This window comes from Vanacampus margaritifer, chromosome 10, assembly GCF_051991255.1.
Source record: "Vanacampus margaritifer isolate UIUO_Vmar chromosome 10, RoL_Vmar_1.0, whole genome shotgun sequence".
NCBI classification, from domain to species: Eukaryota; Metazoa; Chordata; class Actinopteri; order Syngnathiformes; family Syngnathidae; genus Vanacampus; species Vanacampus margaritifer.
The window spans coordinates 27,449,930-27,468,262 of NC_135441.1; the positions used below are offsets into that span (position 1 = coordinate 27,449,930).

The window sequence follows — 18,333 nt, forward strand, 5'->3', positions numbered from 1 at the left end:
AGCCATCGCCAGAGTTCAGGCTTAAGGGGGGCATTATTTCATTATTATGAACAACCTACACACAGCATTAACTCGCCCCCTATATTTGGATACATTGGCGTAGTACTTCTGTGCATCCGTCCATTGAATGGCGCCCGCAGACCGTATTTTCATGGCCAGCATTTACAGTACATACGCCGCATCCATATTGGATGAGGCAAAGTAAAAGCTATTTGTAAAGATGCCTCGTTCAGTTTCACTTTCTCCTTGGAGATGTATCATCAAGCCACAACATATTGGATTAACAAGGAACCATTACCTTTGATGATATGATCCCATTCTAACTCAATCTTACTCATTATTTGCCGTTTTAATGGCGAATACGATTGCCACATCCAACATGGCGGATGCGCTGACATATCGCTTCAAACGGGCCACTTGTTTGAAGGGTGTGTGCGAAGAAAAAAGGAGAGCAAAGTCCAAGCTCACTTTTGATGCCCAAACGATTTGTGGCTCCCGCGGTTTATTTTTTCAAGTGGCTCAGGGTTAGGGTTTTTCTTTTTGCTTTTTTTTTCTTTTTTCTTTTTATGTTTCTTGTGCTTGTGGGTAAACGAACGTCTTAAGCAGTCGACACTGCGTCGCGTTCGAGTTGGTGCGTGTGTGTGTGCGTGTGTGTGTGTGTGTGTGTGTGTGTGTGTGTGTGTGTGTGCGCGCGCCCACGCAACCATGGCAACACTTTGTTGCCTCTTGCGAAACGCGTTTATGTAATGTGAAAAAGAAGCCAAAGTGGAGGTCGCAGCATTCACATCAATCCTTTATTTAAAAGACAAAACGAAAAAACGTCAGCCGCACGTAACAGATTGTCACATCGTGTGCGTGTGCGTGCGTGTGTGTGTGCGTGCGTGCGCGCCAAGTAGACTCTTAAAAACAGCACAGCGCCATCCTTTGCAAACGTGCATCGATCGCCAACAACGGCAACAGCACGCGACAAATAAATAAATAAAACTTTTAATTTTCAACGTCAAAGTTCCAAGACAATTGGATAGATTTTGATCATTCAAATGGAGCGTTTTGGCGGTCTTGACGTTTGGGTCACGCCTCCCAATTTTCTAGTGAAATGAACAACCAGGAAATGCTTGGTGAAAAATTTCCAGAGGGCGCTATTGAGACATTTATTGAAAATTGCGCAGCTCTGTAAAATAGTGACGTTCATGACACGTTCATCGCCATGGCAACAAAATAAAAACCTTCTGATAACTTTTCTTAAAAAAGAAACTTGTTTATATGATCTCTCAGCTATTCACCGATTGTGTGTGCCTGTGGTCGAATGTCTCTCCTATGACACGCACACGCACGCACGCACGCACACGCACGCACACACCTGACCCGTCGAGGCTTAATTTTTGTCCTATCTTTCAATACACCAACATGGTAGTATACTAAATTGTAGCTGCAAGCTAAATGTTGTGTATATGAAAAAAGCGTCATTGTCAATTCTTCTTCTTCCGCCAGTCTGTGTGTGCGTGTGCGTGCGTGCGTGTGTGCGTGTGATTCATCACCACCCTCAGCGACAACAAATGGGAGTGTGTATAAGCCTGTGTAGTGTGAGTGTGTCACCTTCATGGAAAATCGAAAATGTCTTGCTTTCTCTCCCAAAAATACGTTTTAGGGATGGGGTTTTAAATTAGGGTTCAAATTTATGTTTTAATCTAGGATTGGGGTTTCAAAGTAGGGTTTTAAGACAGTGCTAGGGTTTTAAATTAGGGTTGGGGTTGCAAATTAGGGTTAAAACTAGGGTTAGGGTTTCAAAGTAGGGTTTTTAAACAGTGTTAGGGTTTCAAATTAGGGTTTTAAACTAGGGTTGGGGTTGCAAATTAGGGTTTTAAACTAGGGTTGGGGTTGCAAATTAGGGTTTAAAACTAGGATTAGGGTTTCGAAGTAGGGTTTTAAAACAAAGCTAGGGTTTCAAATTAGGGTTTTAAACTAGAGTTGGGGGTTCAAATTAGGGTTTTAAACTAGGATTAGGGTTTGAAAGTAGGGTTTTAAAACAAAGGTAGGGTTTCAAATTGGGGTTTTAAACTAGGGTTGTGGGTTCAAATTAGTGTTTTAAACTAGGATTAGGGTTTCAAAGTATGTTTTTTAAACAGTGCTAGGGTTTCAAATTAGGGTTTTAAACTAGGGTTGGGGTTGCAAATTAGGGTTTAAAACTAGGATTAGGGTTTCGAAGTAGGGTTTTAAAACAAAGCTAGGGTTTCAAATTAGGGTTTTAAACTAGTTGCGGGTTCAAATTAGGGTTTAAAACTAGGGTTGGGGTTTCAAATTTGGGGTTTAAACTAGGATTTGGGTTTTAAAGTAGGGATTTAAGACAATGCTAGGGTTTCAAATTAAGGTTTTTAACTAGGGTTGGGGTTTCAAATGATTGTTTTAAACTAGGATTAGGGTTTCAAAGTAAGGTTTCGTGCTGAAACCTAGATGACGCTTGCTTTTAAAAAAGAAAAAAAAGAAAAAGCCTCATCATTGGAAAGGTTTCGTTTTTGTGAAAAATACACACCTTTTTTGTCATTCAAAATCACCCCTTCATGAAAACAGATGGGAACGCGCATGTACACACACACACACACACTTCCTTACCTTCCGTTGGGGACGAGATGAAATTCCTGCATGACGTCATCATCATTTTATTGCCGGCTAATGAATTTCTGAGCATATGTTTTTTTTTTTTGAAGTGATGGATTAAAAGGTGTGCGCATGAATGAGGGGGGCGAGGAGTGAACAAACTGTCATTGTCTTGAATATTTTGGTGGTTTAGGTTATAGGGGGAAAATGTTTTGTTTTAGTTTTTTTTTGGGGGGGGTACATTTTTTTTCAAGAAAAGTAGAAAACAAGTTTCATATTTGTTTCTTAAAAGTTCTTTTTTTTAATCCTTTATTGCTTTCTTGGGAGTGTGGGTCTGAAAGTTGCATATTTGAGAAAAAAAATGTACATTTTGGATGTAAATGTTTATTGGGAGAAATGTTGTATTTTTATTTTCAAGAAAAAAATATTTTAGAAAAAGACTGCATATTCACTAGAAAAAAATATTTTGGACAACAAATATATCTAAGAATAAAAGTTTTGGGAACAGTGGTAAATGTAAGGTGTTTTTATTGGCCTTCAGGACGTAAGAAAAAAATAAAAATACAAACGGGATGTTCCGATGTCGCAAATCTAAGCGGCATGAAGAAGAAGAAGATGTTGGAAGTTGTGCAGATCGTTAGAAAATTAAAAGCAACACACACATGAACACACACACTCGTCTGAATTGTCATTAGCTTCTCGAAGTCCCCACAATGTGTACCAACAGGAAGCCGTGTTGAGCATCTCCTCCATATCCTTGACATCCGCTTAAGGTCCTTGTACTAGTAGCCGCTTTGTCCTCACTAGCAGAACAATTCAGCGCACTCGTACAACTAGGACCAACTTCCACTACTGTGCCACATTTCTGCACACTAGTAGGACAGCTTTGGCATACTAGTAGGTACGAGTTACTGATGAGGCAAAAGTGTGCAGTAGTTTGTGTTACTAGTATGACTGCTGACATCGAGTGCTTCACTAGTAAAGTATGTACAGTATCATGTACTGTAGTTGTGCTACTAGTGAGCACAAAGAGCAAACTACAGTATATTAAGAAGGCTACTAGTGCATGACGCGTGAGTACTAGTGCACCCCAGGTATCCAATACATGCACTAAATGGCTTTACTAGTGAGGACAAAGAGTGTACTAGTGCGCAGTCATCATGATGTGAAGGATATGGAATAAATGCTCAAGTGGCTTTCTCTTCATTCGCACTAGTATCATATGAACGAAATGCTGAAAGGGATTTCCATGTGTGTGACGTGTGGAAAGGACTCGAAAGATCCAAAAGGGAAAAGTTTGCACATTTGAAGACGACATGAGAGTTTCTGACGGTGCCTCGTCGTCCGTCCTGCCCGCTGGCTGCGGGTGTTTGCCGCTCAGCGGGTGTCAGAAGGTGTAGGGGCCGATGTAGATGGAGAGTCTGAGGGCGGAGCTGCTTTGGTAGTTGCCCTGGTAGCTGAGCAGCGGGTTGACCGACACCATCTCCAGGTCCAGCGTGTACTCGCGCGGGCCCGACACGGCGCGGGCCAGCACCAGCATGGCGCTGATGTTGTTGATTTGCTGAACGCAAACACAAGAACAAATTCGTCATCGACCACCAGCGCCGCGCGTTTTGTTCCACAGGCGAGTTCGCAGGATCGCTTTCAGCGTCGTCATGTGGAACAATTGCGTCAGCGGACTCCAATTCTTTCATTATCCCAAAATATAAAACCTGTTTTAAAAGTTTCAACAGAATTTCCATTTTTTTTTTTTATTATGTCACCGTCCAAAAATTACATATCAAAAATTATAGAAAATGATGCTGAATGTTAGACAACGGATTTGAATTTTGAGCAATGTTAAGAACAATCTATGAAAATTGTCAGATCTGTCAGAAATTCAATTTTTTTTAAAATGAGGCAGAATTTTTTTAGACTGATTTCAAATTTTTGAACAATACATTTTTGACAGAATTTTTGTTCTTAGAAAAACAGTGTTTAATGGTAAGAATGATTTGTTTAAAAATAATATTGAATTAGTTTGTTCCTGAATTGTAAATTTTTTTAAAAAACAAAACAGTTTTTTTTTTTTTATTTGATGCTAAGGAAAATTTGTGTTAGAAATTCCGTTTTTAAAAATTACACAGAATTTTTTGATGGTAAATCAATTCAGTGGTAGAAATCCAAATGAAAACTGATGGCACAATTATAATTCCATAATAAACAACTTCCTTCTGGAAAATATGAATATTTTTTCACCCCACAAAATCAAAAAAATAAATCATCCATCCAATTTTGTCCAACTTGATTTTGGTGGTCGATCGCTGCAGGTTTGTGTGGGCGTGTCCTCACCCGGATGTAGAAGTCTCCGTGCGGGTCGCCGGCGCGAATGCGGAAAGTGTTGTAGGCCCCCGGTGAGACGCTGGTGGCCTGAATCTGGAAGATGTCGGACGGCACCGAGCGCTCCGACGTGATGCTCATGTAGCGGTGCACGATGGAGAAGGGCAGATCGCGGCACGCCGCCTTCGTCACGGGACACACGCAGCGGCTGCGCAAAAATCAATCCTTTTCCTCATAAAAGTTTTTTTTTTTTAAATGAACACAAAAACATGCAACTCTGAAAAAAAAAAAAAAAAGATATTACCACTTTTTTTTAACAGCTCTTCTCAAAATGCAGTAAACATGTTTTTTCTAAACCTAAAAATAGAACCTTTTTCTTTCACTGATATCTGATTTCTTTCCTTTGAAACTATAAATGTGTTTCTAAAACTTTATAAATACTTTACAAATGTTACTCTCGAGATTTTTTTCCTCCAAATTAACAACCCCCCCCAAAAAAATTTGACTTTCTGTAAGATATACTATTTTTTTTCCTAACAAGTAGAAGCTCTCTTGAATTGTTCTTGAAAAGTGTCGGTACAAAATCAACCAGCAGAGGTCAGCAGAGCTCAGTTTTCTTTCCCAAACTGTTGAGCTCAAATCACAAATGTGGTTAGAAACAATTCCATTTTGCTACATTACAGCAAACATAAATACAAAATGTCAACAAAATGCACACCTGCTTAATTAAATATCTTGCGTCATTTTACAATAAAACAACATTTCAATTTTCAAATGTTATACAGGCCAGATTTTTGGCGACTGATATCCTGGCCCGTTGCGTGTTTTATTTGCTCGATGATTCGTATTTTTTCCTCAAAAATGTCAAAAAAGATGGAAAGAAAATGCTGACTATTTTTATGAGTATCTCCAACATAACTTGGTCCAGTCTTTCTCATTCAACATCTTACAGTCTCTGACATTTTTTGACGTCACAAGCTCGCCATAAAACACATGAAAATGTGCTCATGGTTTGAATGCGTGCGTCTGTTGACGGCGTCTTCCATCTGTTAGCAATCCGGCGGAGCAAAGTTGCATTTGGGTGTGGGCAAAAGTCAACGTGGACGTTTTGGCGCTGGAGATGATTATTGGTGGGAAACGAAGGCCACCATGTTAAGAGTGTGTGCGTGCACTCACTTGTCGGAGACCTGCACGTACGGGTCCTGGCACCGGTTGGCGTCCACGCACTGGTAGCGGCCGTGGATGTTGACGCACGTCTGCGTGTCCGTGCATTGATGCTCGCCCGTTTCGCATTCGTTGATGTCTGTGCAGGCGGCCAACATGAAGATGGCTTTTTGTCCAGGAAATACTTTTGGGCTCCGCAGACACCATACAAGTCTTTTTTTTTTCTCTCTAATATTTGTTCTCAGAAATCTTTTCCTTGAAAAACAATCTTTTCTTTTTAAAATCAATATAGAAAATTCGACTTGTGACAATTTTTTTGCAAATAATAAAAAAAACTGAAACAGACTCAGTGACAGACTCAATCTTAAAAAAATATAGCTATATTCCTGAAATATTAAACATTTTTCCTTGACTTTTTATTCAAATCTAAAACTTTTTTTCTGTGGTAATAATAAACTTTTTGCAAGAAATATATATATATATATATATATATATATATGTATATACAGTATATATATATACATATATATATATTTTCTCCTTTTTATATATATATATATATATATATATATATATATATATATATATATTTTTTTTTTAAGTATTAGATTCCATATTTTCCTTGATAAAATATAATTCAAGATTTTTTTGTTTAACATTTTCTGAAAAAAGTTAAGATCTTAATTTTTTCTAAACAAATTAAATTGTGTTCTAAATATTTTTGCAGAAAGTCCTATTTTTTTTAAATATAGAATCCTAGAAAAAAATGAAAATGATGAAGTGTCATGTAAAATATTATTATATTATTTGAAAATTATTATTTTTCTAAAAATGTATTTAAAAAAATGAACTCTTTTTTTTTTCTCCCCCCCCCAAAAATTATATTTCTTTGCTAAAAAATAAATGAAAAACGACATTTTTCCTTAAAAAGATATTAAACTTTTTAAAACTATGAACTATGAATTATTCAGCTTTGTTCTGAAATTTCTTTTGTTGAAATGTTTCCCCCTAAAAAAGATGTTGAATTTCCTTTTTTGTTGTATTTTACTTTCTCAACATTTTGCCGTGCGTTGCTTGGGCGCACGCCCGCATCTCGACTCACCCTGGCAGAGTCGCGTGCCTTGCAGCTGGTATCCCTCAGGGCAGACGCAGGAGAACTTTCCGGGCTGGTTGACGCAGCGGTGCTGGCACAGGTAGCTGGAGTAGCTGCACTCGTCCACGTCTGCCACAAGGCATGCGCCGTCACTCACAGCGGAGTCGGGTGAGACGCCGCGCGGCGCCTCGTCGACGCCGTTCGGCCACTCACCGTTGCAAGCGAAGCCGTCGGGCGCCAGCTCGTAGCCGTGCTCGCAGCGGCACAGGAAGGTGCCGTACGTGTTGTAGCAGCGCTGAGAACACGGCGCCCCCATGTCGCACTCGTTTACATCTGGAAGGAAAGCACGCCTGCTGTCAGACTCTCGTTTGGACACTTTCGCGATTGGTCGCTGGGATTTCTAAACCGATGCGATTGGCTGATGTTGAGTCATACGCTGCAGCTCACCTGCCACTCGTCGGAGAGCAACTGACACCGTAATGAGATGGAATGTAAAATATAATCGAAAAAGAAATAGTCTTAAAATAATCACTTAAGTCATTTTTTCCCCCAGATTTTTCCAGGAAACACAAAAAAATGGAACCATTGGCATCACCAAATTAAGCAAAAAAAAAAATTTGCCCCAAAAATTTAGTTGGGCAATTATTTTAAGAGGGTCACAAAAAATCTGAAATTGCAATAATATATATAAAAAATAATAAAAACAAGATAATACATAAAAAAAAGTAAATAAAAAAACTACAAAATGAATAGATGGAAATATTTTAAAACAAAATTACATGATTACATATATTGAAATATGTTGAAAATAAAATAAAATAATACATTAAAAAGTCTAATGATTTTTTCTGAAATAAATTAATAAAAAATATATTTTAAAAATTTAATAATATAGTAGATACATAAATAATAAAGAATATATAAAAAAACAAGAACATTATAGTTAACTAAAATTAATAGAACTAAAATTGAAAACAAAAAATCATTAACTAAATCAAATAAAAACACTGAAAACTAGACTTTACATTTGTAAAACTAACTAAAGCTAACTATAACTATGGTTGAAAAGTCCTTTTTCAGATTGGACATTGTATGCATCATACTTATTTATTTCATTATTGCTGCATTATATGTCCACAAAGAAGAGGGTCAAAAAGTCTTTTGAGAATTGTAACTTACTTTATTACCTTTGTTTTGTTTAAAAAAAAAAGATCTCACACTTGACAAATACTATATGTACACAAAGGAAATTGAAAATAATAATAAAACTCAACTATATTGAGGTATTTTTGACCAAATAAAACCTAAGCAATCTGCTCTAAAAACTCATTGAAAGTAACCGAAAGACGAAAGACATTAGTCGGTTCCCCCCCAAAAATCCCACTCACCGATGCAGGAGCGGTTGTTTCCCGCTAGCTGGAAGCCGGGCTCGCACTGGCACGTGAACGAGCCCGGAACGTTGACGCAGCGATGCTGGCAGTAGCGATACCGGCACTCGTCAATGTCTGGCGGCGGAGCAGAGCGAAGACAATCGTTAATCGGAGCGCTGCGGACCCCAAAAAAAAAGAGCTGCGGGCTCACCGATGCACTCGGTGGCCACTTTGCGGTACCCGTCCGGGCAGTGGCAGGTGAAGGCCCCCAAGGTGTTGACGCACTGCTGGCTGGGCTGGCAGTCGTGCTCGTCGCGCTCGCACTCGTCCACGTCTGCGCTTGCAAAGGAATCCGCGCGCTCGTCATTTATCGGCCAAGCCCGCGTTATTGCCCGCCAACAAGCAAACAACTTTTTTTATATTGTATCTTTTGCAAGTAGTGGTGGAAACAAACATTACCAGGAAGACGCAATTATTCTACTTGTGTTCGTATTTGACCGTTTTCTTGACATTTGCTGTTTACGTGAATTTCAAAGGATTTTCTTACATTAACTCATTCACTGCCATTGACGACTATAGACGTCAAAAATTCATGTGAACTATTCTATTAGTTTAACATTTTTTTCATTTAATTTCATTTTTTATGAAAACCTAGAATTTTTTTATTGTACATTTATAACAGATAAAGAATTAGCATGCAATTAATTACGATTAAACGTCCCTTATTTAAAAAAATATTTTTTTTAATTAGGCCCGTCAGGCGATTAAGTTTTTTAATTGTAATTAATCATATGACTTCACTAGTAAACTAGCGATTAATCACAAATTTTATATCTGTTCTAAATTTACAATACATTTTTTTCTAGGTTTTCATACTCTTGTTAGCAAAAGTGGAAAAAAATGTTAAATTAATAGAAATAGTTGAAATGAATTTTTGACGTCTATAGCCGTCAATGGCAGTGAATGAGTTAATGAAAAAACTGACTTTTTGCACCATCTTTGTTTACAATTATTGAATTATTTAACCAGTTACTGCCTCCACAAATTCTATGTGGAATTTGTTTGCAGAGTTTTTAATCATGCCCTTGATCTTTAAGAAGAATTGATGTTCCATAACAAATCAATGTCGATTGAATTGAAGCGGATCAAATCAAATCCGGAAAAATTGAGATCGAATCCAACGGAACCTTTTGTGAATCGAAATCAAATGGATTGAGGAAATTCAAATCCATGCCCAGCCCTACATTCTGCTAGTGTGTAGAATTGTCTAACCGGTGGGGAGCGAGAGGACTCGTTCATAGATCGACCTTTAGCTGGAAATCAAGGACATGGAATAAATGCTCAACCGGCGTTCCATATGAGATAACGGACAAAAAATGTGAAAAAAAATCAGGAAGTGTTTTTCATGCCTGCAAGACAGCAGCTGTCATCGTGTGAAATCGACCAAATTCCTACACACTCTGTCCGGCCCACACGCACACCACCCCCACAGGGACAATCACACTCATTGACACCCACCAACACCTGCTCCCGCTACTTGCCCCCCCCCCCCCACACACCTTCCCCAAGCATAACATCCCATTGGCACCGCCACATGAGCAATTGGGACCACCTGTCCCTCCACGGCCACACTCACCCACGCAGCTGTCTCCCTGAGGCTCGTAGCCCAGGGGGCAGGGGTTGAAGGCCTCGGTGGGCACGATGGGGGGCTCGGGGGCCGGGATGACCGAGGCCGAGCGGGGGAGGCACAGGTAGCCCCCGTAGTGGTTGAAGCATTTCATCTCCCCCTTGCACGCGTCCGGGATGGTCTCGCACTCGTTTATGTCTGAAGGCACAAACGCGGACAAGAGATGCTCGTCAAAAGAAGCCCTGAATCGCACATCTTTGTGGGGGCGGGGTTATCATACTTGTGCTATTTTTCATTATACAGTCATACTACAAACATTCTATATTTAGATTATATTCTTCTGTTCTTTACTACCAACAAAAAAATATATGTATTTTGTTTTTAATGATTATTAGAACTAGGGCTGTCAATTTTTCATTGTAATTAATCGCATGACTTCAATAATTAACTCAAGATTAATCACAAATTGTAATTAATCTGTTCTAAATGCACAATACAATTTTTTTTAAAGTTTTCATACTCTTGTTAAAATAAAAGTGGAAAAAATGCTAAATTAATAGAAATATAGCTGCATCTTTTAGTCATTGATACAGTCATTTCATAATAATTAATAACATTTAGTTAAAATTTAAAAAGATGTACTGTATGGTAAAAAAAACGAGTGTTGAGATCATTTTTCTGCCACTAGATGGCATAATTGCATTTGTAAGACATTGGTGACAGCTCAGTGCATTTTTCTTTTCATATTCAGAGCTATCGAATCTTTAACATGAAGCAACTTGTGGAATTCTGCACATTTTTAAAATTGTAAAAAAAATACAACTTGACCCCAGTCTCCACAAATATATGCATTATTTTTATTATAAAATTTATTACTGCTAGATTTTGACACAGACATGTCTGCTGTGTCGCAACTGGAATTCCCCCAGTACAGACTTTCCAAGTAAGGGGCGGCCATTAATCGCCCGTAAAGAAAAATGAGTGACGTTGAAGGAATTTTAAATTCACGCACTCATTTTCACACCCCTAAATCAGAACACAAATCAAAATTGCAGCTGAATAAATGTTTGAAAACAAGCCGTGCTAAGAGATTAAAAGCAGGCCAAAAATGGCCATCAAGACACTGAATGTGTAGCAAAATTCAACAGAGCCCGAGGGCTCATATAATAATCATAATCATAATCATAATCTCCCGCCTGCTTTACCTTTGCAGTGCTCGGTCTGAGGGTCCCAATGGTAGCCATCGGTGCATTCCTAGAAAGAGCACAACACTGTGAGACAATAATATCAAATATGCACATCAAAATAGAAACTTTCAATGAACGGATGATTGTTTTTGTCAATCGTATTTTTCAACAGACAAGATTTCAAATGCATCGTAGATAATTGTGTACAAATTCCAACAGACAGTATGCTTACTGTATGTGACGCGTGACATTTTAACTACCCAAATGTCACGTCCATATTTACTTGTCAGATGTATAATTATAATTATTATATGGCTGTTATTATTATTTTGGGCAAAATGTAGCTGTTGACTTTGTTGGAAAGTAAAACTCAGCCAAAAGAAATAGGAGCAAAACATCCCCCTAAGCTGCCAGCAGAAAGGGATCTTTGTGAAAGTGTGTGCGTGCGTGTGCGCAAAAGCATCGAACAGGACACAAAAGAAAAAGACGCAACAGTTGTTGAAAGCTGAACAACAAAATAGAGATAAGTGACGCATCCGTACCGTTTGGGTGTCAATTTCTTTGGGCGGCTGCGAAAGAACGCTGTGGAGGAGCGCGCACACACACACGCACACGACTGACACGCACGCCCCCTGCATACTAACCATGTGAGACCAGAACACACATAAACACACACGCGCGCGCGCACGCACACGCACACAGCAATGAGGCGGTTGACTTTGGACGGCCGGCGCAGTCACTCGGCATCTGAGGGGAAACAAGAAATGACAACATGACACATGTCATGAATCCAACAAGAAAATGGTGTCATTCAACTTACTGGAAGACACGCACAGTCATTAACAGCCAGAAAAGGCAGAGAAGGCCCCCTAGTAATGCTTAAAGCTCCAGTGATAGGAATGTGTCAATATTGTTGTATGATCTGTTTGTATTTGTTCATAAAAACATCAATGCTAATTTCCATTAGCCTTTCTATGGCGTTTCACATTACGTGTTAGCATTAAGCAAGCATACTTTTGGTGACATGACATTGTAATTTTTGGCTCCTCACAAATTCTACAGCATTTACAAGTACACATGCTAGTAAGCTGTAATTAATGTTAGGATTCTGAGAGGGTCTTTGGAAAAATTTCTCCCTGAACCCCAAAAGTTTACAACCAGACCAAATGATGAATAAAACCAACGATCGCTGAGGCCCCCAAAAAAAAAAAGTCAACTTGGGCTGGCTGGCCTGTTTGTCAGCCAAACAGTGCGGCCTTGACTGCTAATTGACGAGAGCGACTTTCAGCAGGTAGAAACACATAAACATTGTGACGTCGCACAGCTGCGCGTTAACATTACACAAACAGCTTTTTTCTTTTTTTTTCTATGGACGCTGCACAGAAAGCTTTCTGTGTCTTCAGCCTGGCAGACGGCAACGGCCGGCTTGCAAGAATACTTTGGCTCGTTTACAGTCAGTCACATAGAAAGTCTCTACGGTGCGTCAATGTTGTAGTGCTGCGGACCCCAGATATTCGCGGGGGTTCGGGGCCCACATGCAACATAACTAATAGGTCGCAAAGGAATAATAATAATAGTAATGGAGGGGTCATAATGTCATTATTTTGCCACGATAATACAGAGGGGAAAAAAATCGGGGTTTTTTTTACCACGTCATAGAAAATGTTGCATAGTATTATCAATTATTATCATTATTATTATTATTGTTTTGGGCCTTGTAAGTGTCGAGTGGCCAGTCCAGGGCATTGTCTGCCTTTTTGACTGAAGTCGAGATCGGCGAACCCTGAACAGTGAAAGCAGTATATAGAAATGTTTTCCATTGTTTATCTGATTGGCTGTGAGAAATCACCCGATTGCGCAACCTTATAGTTAAGACGTATTGGCCGTGCACACGAGTTACTAACTTTGGCTCCTCGCCATGACCAAAGGGCCACGCGGGTGCAAGCCAAGCAGCTGGCGTTTGAACGCATGACAGCAAAGTTATAATCAACGGCGGCTGGCTCACAAGACAAAGTGCAGACCACATGGTTTGACATGGTTGCCCTCCCACCTTCCCGAACCCCCCTCAAGACAAGAGCGTGACATCACGGGCTATTTGTGTCTCGAGACGCTCGACATACCAAGATGGCCGCAGTTACGTGACCTGACTGAACCGCGCTGGCGGGAAGTCAGCAAGTGCAAACACGTGGTTCCTGTCCTTCAGTTGACTTTTAGGCTAACTGTACTTTACTTGAGTATTTCAACTATCTATGAACTATCTAAGCAAACACAAAATAAAGACAATTATGCATCGTGTATTTCAAACAACCCCATAGCCTGAGAAAAGGTCTGCTTAGCTTAAAGCTAACAAACATGCTACATGCTACCTGTTAGCATGGATAGTTGTGGTTTTTTGACGCAATGAATATTTGAACACTAACATGCAGACGGATAATATAATAATATATTCTTTATCCTGGCAGAAAAATAACGAGTTTTGCTGCACCTTACTGAGCTTAGTTGACCGTCTCCAAGGCCATCCATATGCCTGTATGATGCTGCCCCCAGGTGGCGGAAGCATGAACACCACAAGCAGCACAATCAAGAAAATCAGAACGTACAAAATGTTCAATTCTTCACATTCTACTAAATTACGTCATTGCTACATGTTTTACCAAGTATATTATTTTCCTTATTAAAAAAAACTCATGGCAAAAATGTTTGTCTTAAGTACGTTTCAGAGTGTGAGTACTTTGGCCACCTCTACTGGACGGACCAAAACCTGAAGCAAAACTAGTCAAATTCAAAAACAAAGTGACCGGTCCGTCTGGGGTGAGGTGACTGCGGCTCACGTCTGGAATGCCCGCGGTGAGGATGTGGCCGCCGATTCTCAGCCGGGATGCCCTGGCACGGCCGCGGTTCCCAGAGTATCACTTTTCCGGGAACTCCCCCCCCATGGACCCAATAAGGGAAGGGTGGGAAAAGCATGGCCCCGCTCCGTTTTCAGCATTAACACTCATTAGTCAATATTTGTTGCCTTGTCCCAAATTTGCTTACTAAAAATAAGCATGGTAAAATATTTTTTTCACTTTTAGACGTCACAGTTTCGTTTTTTTTAATTGTACTTCTTAAGGAGTTGAATGTGTACTTCTACATTTTCCAAAGTTTTTTTCACTCGAGTTTTTGTACTTCTACTCAAGTAGAGAGTGAGATGACTTTTGTCAAAGACAAACATACATTTAATTTCATAGCACCCCAACAGGACTTAGTTGGAAGTGATCCAATAAGGATTGGGCCCCGACCTCCGCGGCTCCATTTTTAAATCGCCAGTCAGCCCAATTTAACAGGCAAAATGTCAGCTCGCTTACACAAGTGACCACCTGCGGACTTGGGAAAACACACACGGGACCACACGCGGACGGACACATGAGCGGACCTGGTGTTGTTCTGCTCGGCTGGGCACGGAGAAGCCCGAGCACACCCTGGTACCGCTGGGAGCGCTCCAGTGGCAAAATCCAACAGTGATGGATAGCGGCGGGCCTCGTGAGAAATTCTCTTTTGAGCTGCCATGATCCGCTGGCTCACCCTGCCAAGTGGGTCAAGGGCCCGATTCGTCATCATCATGTGCTGGCAATAAGGAGCAAGACCACCGTTTGGTGCCTTCCTGTTGCTTTTCTCACCTGAGGCCGGAAAGTGAACGACGGCTATTGGCGAAGGATGGCAACAGAGACCTGACATGAATTCAAATGAAACTAAATCCTCCCTGCAGTTCAACAAAGATGCCACAAAATGGCGCCAAATCAATACTTTTATAATAGACGTGCCACAAATGTGTACACTTTCAGTGTAGTACCACGTTGTGCCACGACATGCCTGGTAGCAGCACGGAGCTCGACTGGAGAAATGCAGTGTAATTAAAAGCAAAAGGAAGAGGCAGAAAAGGTCCCCAAGTAATCTCAGTATTAGTTGTCGTTCCCACTGAGCAGAGAATAAATGCCTGTGAGAATTTTGATATTTTATTTTGTTTATTCTCAGTTTGTTTGTTTTGCTGCTGACGTTCCCATTTGAGAGATCTGGAACGTATTGTATTCCCTGCGCTAAACGCGGGTGCACCGCGTAGACGGAATTATATCACAGCCTCAATGGACATACAAAAAAATGTGTCTACTCACATATTCTATATGGCCAAATTGTGCCTTATAGAATAATGTCTTTGGTACAGTGGAAAACGTGCAAGCTCTATCCACAAAGGCAGAACAGAGCCTAGATTCGAACCCTTAATCTCAGAACTGTGAGGCAGATGTGCGATCTACTACCTCACCTGCAATATTTCACGCATTCATGTAGCTATTCATTAGTAGCTATAGAGTTTTCTCATTAAATAATTGTTTGATTTATGGTCAATAAAAGGAAAAAAAATAACCATTTTACAAATAAAGTATAGTTACTACTTATTTAATTTAATAGGTGGTTAATTTAGCTGTACATAAATCAATTACAAAAAATAAAAATGAGAATGACTTTTTTTAAATCAAATGTTTTACATATTTAAAACACATATTTAAACTTTTTTAAATTGTTTACCTTATCTATAACTGACCAGGCCCATCTGTCCATTTCATTACATCAAATGACACTGAACTTTGACCTCCAAGCCAACCCCTCTAATTCTCAGTTTTTATTGTTTACATTGAATACATTAAATTTGAAATTAGATCAATATTGAGGTACAAAACTATTGTGCTAAAAAGGGGATTTGTTTGTAGTATCTGTTCAAAAAGAAGAAAAATGGCCATTTTTGTTCCGATTTTCAAGAACAAGCCCAAATATGAAGTAGGCAAACGTTCTTTACTTTAGCGGCGATGCGTATTCGGCTTCCTGCAGTTTGACACCTGCGTGTTTTCACCTTGTGACTTGCACTTATGCACTTGGCCCGGCTCACCCCGCAGTCGCCGCTTTCCTTTGCGAAGCGGAGACGGCGGTGACGTCGCTGTACAATCGCACAGCACGCACGTCTACCCTCATATTACAGCCCGTCAAACGCGCCCCGCCAAGGAGTCGACTGGCTGCAGTGATTATGGGGCCGCAATACTCTGCTGACGCCGCAAAAGTCGAGCACTGGTGCAGTCATGTCACATGTTTAGCAGAGAGAAGAAGTCCTTCTCATCTCGCTCCCACTTTACAGCGAGGTCATAAACCACCATTCATTTCAGCAACGCGTGTCCAAAGTCTGGCTCGAGAGCTCCATTTGCGGCCTGTCGCCCATTTTCTGCGGCCCACAACATATAAAGGAAAGAAAAGAATGCTGTTTAACGCGACCCTGCTAACTACTGGTAATAATAATAATAATAACAATACACAAGGTGTGACTTGTGAACATATCACATGAGATTGCTCGTTTCCGTTCTGAATGTAGGGATGTGATCGACAGAAGGCCTGATCTATTTTCGTGGCCCGCAACTCCAAAATCTGACAAAGTCCTAAACTTTACTTGTCTTACCATCTTTAATAGAGAACTATTTATAATACATATTAAAACAATATGCAACTGTTTGGCTTGTTGGACGGTTTTCAGCGTGTTTTGGTTGACATTTCCCAAGGCTAGGGATTATTGTCTAAGCAGCTGGAATCTGGTCGAACCGTAACACCGTCACATAATGGAGACTTCGATTTTGCTCCTCTTCCATCTCAGCTTTACGCAACATGTGCAATAAGGCAGAATAAATGTCGGGACCTCGTCTATGCCGAGTGCCAATGTGAAGAGAGCTATGGTGTGGGATTTTGAGTAGAGAAGATTTTGTATGGTTAGTTATGATAATATTCTTATTATTCATTGATGTTTTGTGTACAGCTTTTTGATACGGCTGTGGCTGTTGAGAAAGTGTAAATAAAGTTATGAGTAGAGTTGAGTGTCATTTACAAATTCAACTCTTGAAATATATCAATTATGCACTTTTTACATGAAATTCTACCTTTTGGCTCGATCGTGGCTACCTTTGACCAATAAGCCCGTGAAAAACAAAGTTGTAGTTACTGGTTGAATCATCCGATTTGGTAAAATGGGTGAAAATGGATTTCCTAAAGGCATTGAATTGCACTGAATTGACAAGAGAAGAGGAGACACCCTCAGCTGACCATGAAGAAGAATTTGATTTGAGTTGAAGTGGAAGCTCACTCTGAAGACTGCAGTATATTCAATATGTACGGACGGTATCAGGGAAAAAAAAATCACTTTGGAGGATGTTTTACAATTGCCTATTCAGCAAACAAAATGGAATTTGACCAAGAACAAATATGTTAGTTAAAAACTTAATGGAGTAAAAAATTGTACGAACCTCGAGTTGGAATAATCGAAAAAAAAAGTGAAAAACATTTTTTTTTTTTATATATACATATTTTTTTAAATTACATATCATGTCTGTATGTGGCTAAAACTAATCACAAAGAAGCCGAGAGATTTGTGCAATTGAACAAGGCCTAATGGTTATTACGCGGTGATGTCAACTATTACATAAAGTCAAGCAAACTTACCAGCAAGTCTCGTTAGAGATGTGCGCGTCGCGTCGTGTCGTGTCTTGTCGGTCGGTCGGCCTGACCCCGGCGTGTCCGACTGCGGGGAAATGGTCCCTAAAGCTCCAAGCGGTGCGCCCTGAGAGACTGAGTGGGAGACAGCTGGAGCGGCTGAACACATGCAGAAGGAAGAAGGGAGGGCGAGCCAGCCGGAGACACAGAGAGCGAGCGCGAGGAGGGAGCGGACCGCCCACTCGTCTTACCCCCCCTCTGGCCCCCTGCGCAGCCCCAATCCCCCCGCCTATACCCCCCCCCCCCTAGTCTAGAGATGCGAATTCCTGGTCCGCAGCCCAAATACCCCAAAATCCGTCCAAATGGCGAGCGAACAACAAGTTCACAGATTCACACACATGCGACCCCCCCTAAACCGCCATCCATCCCGCTCCAACAACACACCTGGTTTCGTTTAAACTAAAACCCCCACAAAAG

At 40.4% G+C, this 18,333-nt stretch overlaps 1 protein-coding gene across 1 annotated transcript; it reads right to left on the reverse strand.

Moving 5' to 3' along the window:
• Positions 1-3,106: 3,106 nt before the first annotated feature.
• efemp2a (EGF containing fibulin extracellular matrix protein 2a) lies at positions 3,107-18,130 on the reverse strand. Its single transcript, XM_077577460.1, has 11 exons — positions 17,866-18,130; positions 11,898-12,102; positions 11,374-11,422; positions 10,178-10,366; positions 8,753-8,875; positions 8,560-8,676; positions 7,385-7,504; positions 7,181-7,300; positions 6,091-6,217; positions 4,927-5,122; positions 3,107-4,156 (listed from the first exon to the last, which is right to left on the reverse strand). Exons 2-11 carry the CDS (start codon positions 12,000-12,002, stop codon positions 3,983-3,985), a joined length of 1,320 nt encoding a protein of 439 aa, XP_077433586.1. The 5' UTR covers positions 12,003-12,102; positions 17,866-18,130; the 3' UTR covers positions 3,107-3,982.
• Between the last annotated feature and the right edge of the window lie 203 nt (positions 18,131-18,333).

Excerpts from the sequence above, each read along its gene's own strand:
- efemp2a (XM_077577460.1), bottom strand. The coding sequence starts at position 12,002 with ATGGTTAGTATGCAGGGGGCGTGCGTGTCAGTCGTGTGCGTGTGTGTG. Across the intron at positions 11,423-11,897 it reads AAGAAATTGACACCCAAACG|GAATGCACCGATGGCTACCA; the intron begins GTACGGATGCGT and ends TGCTCTTTCTAG. Across the intron at positions 8,876-10,177 it reads TCAGGGAGACAGCTGCGTGG|ACGTGGACGAGTGCGAGCGC; the intron begins GTGAGTGTGGCC and ends TTGCAAGCGCAG.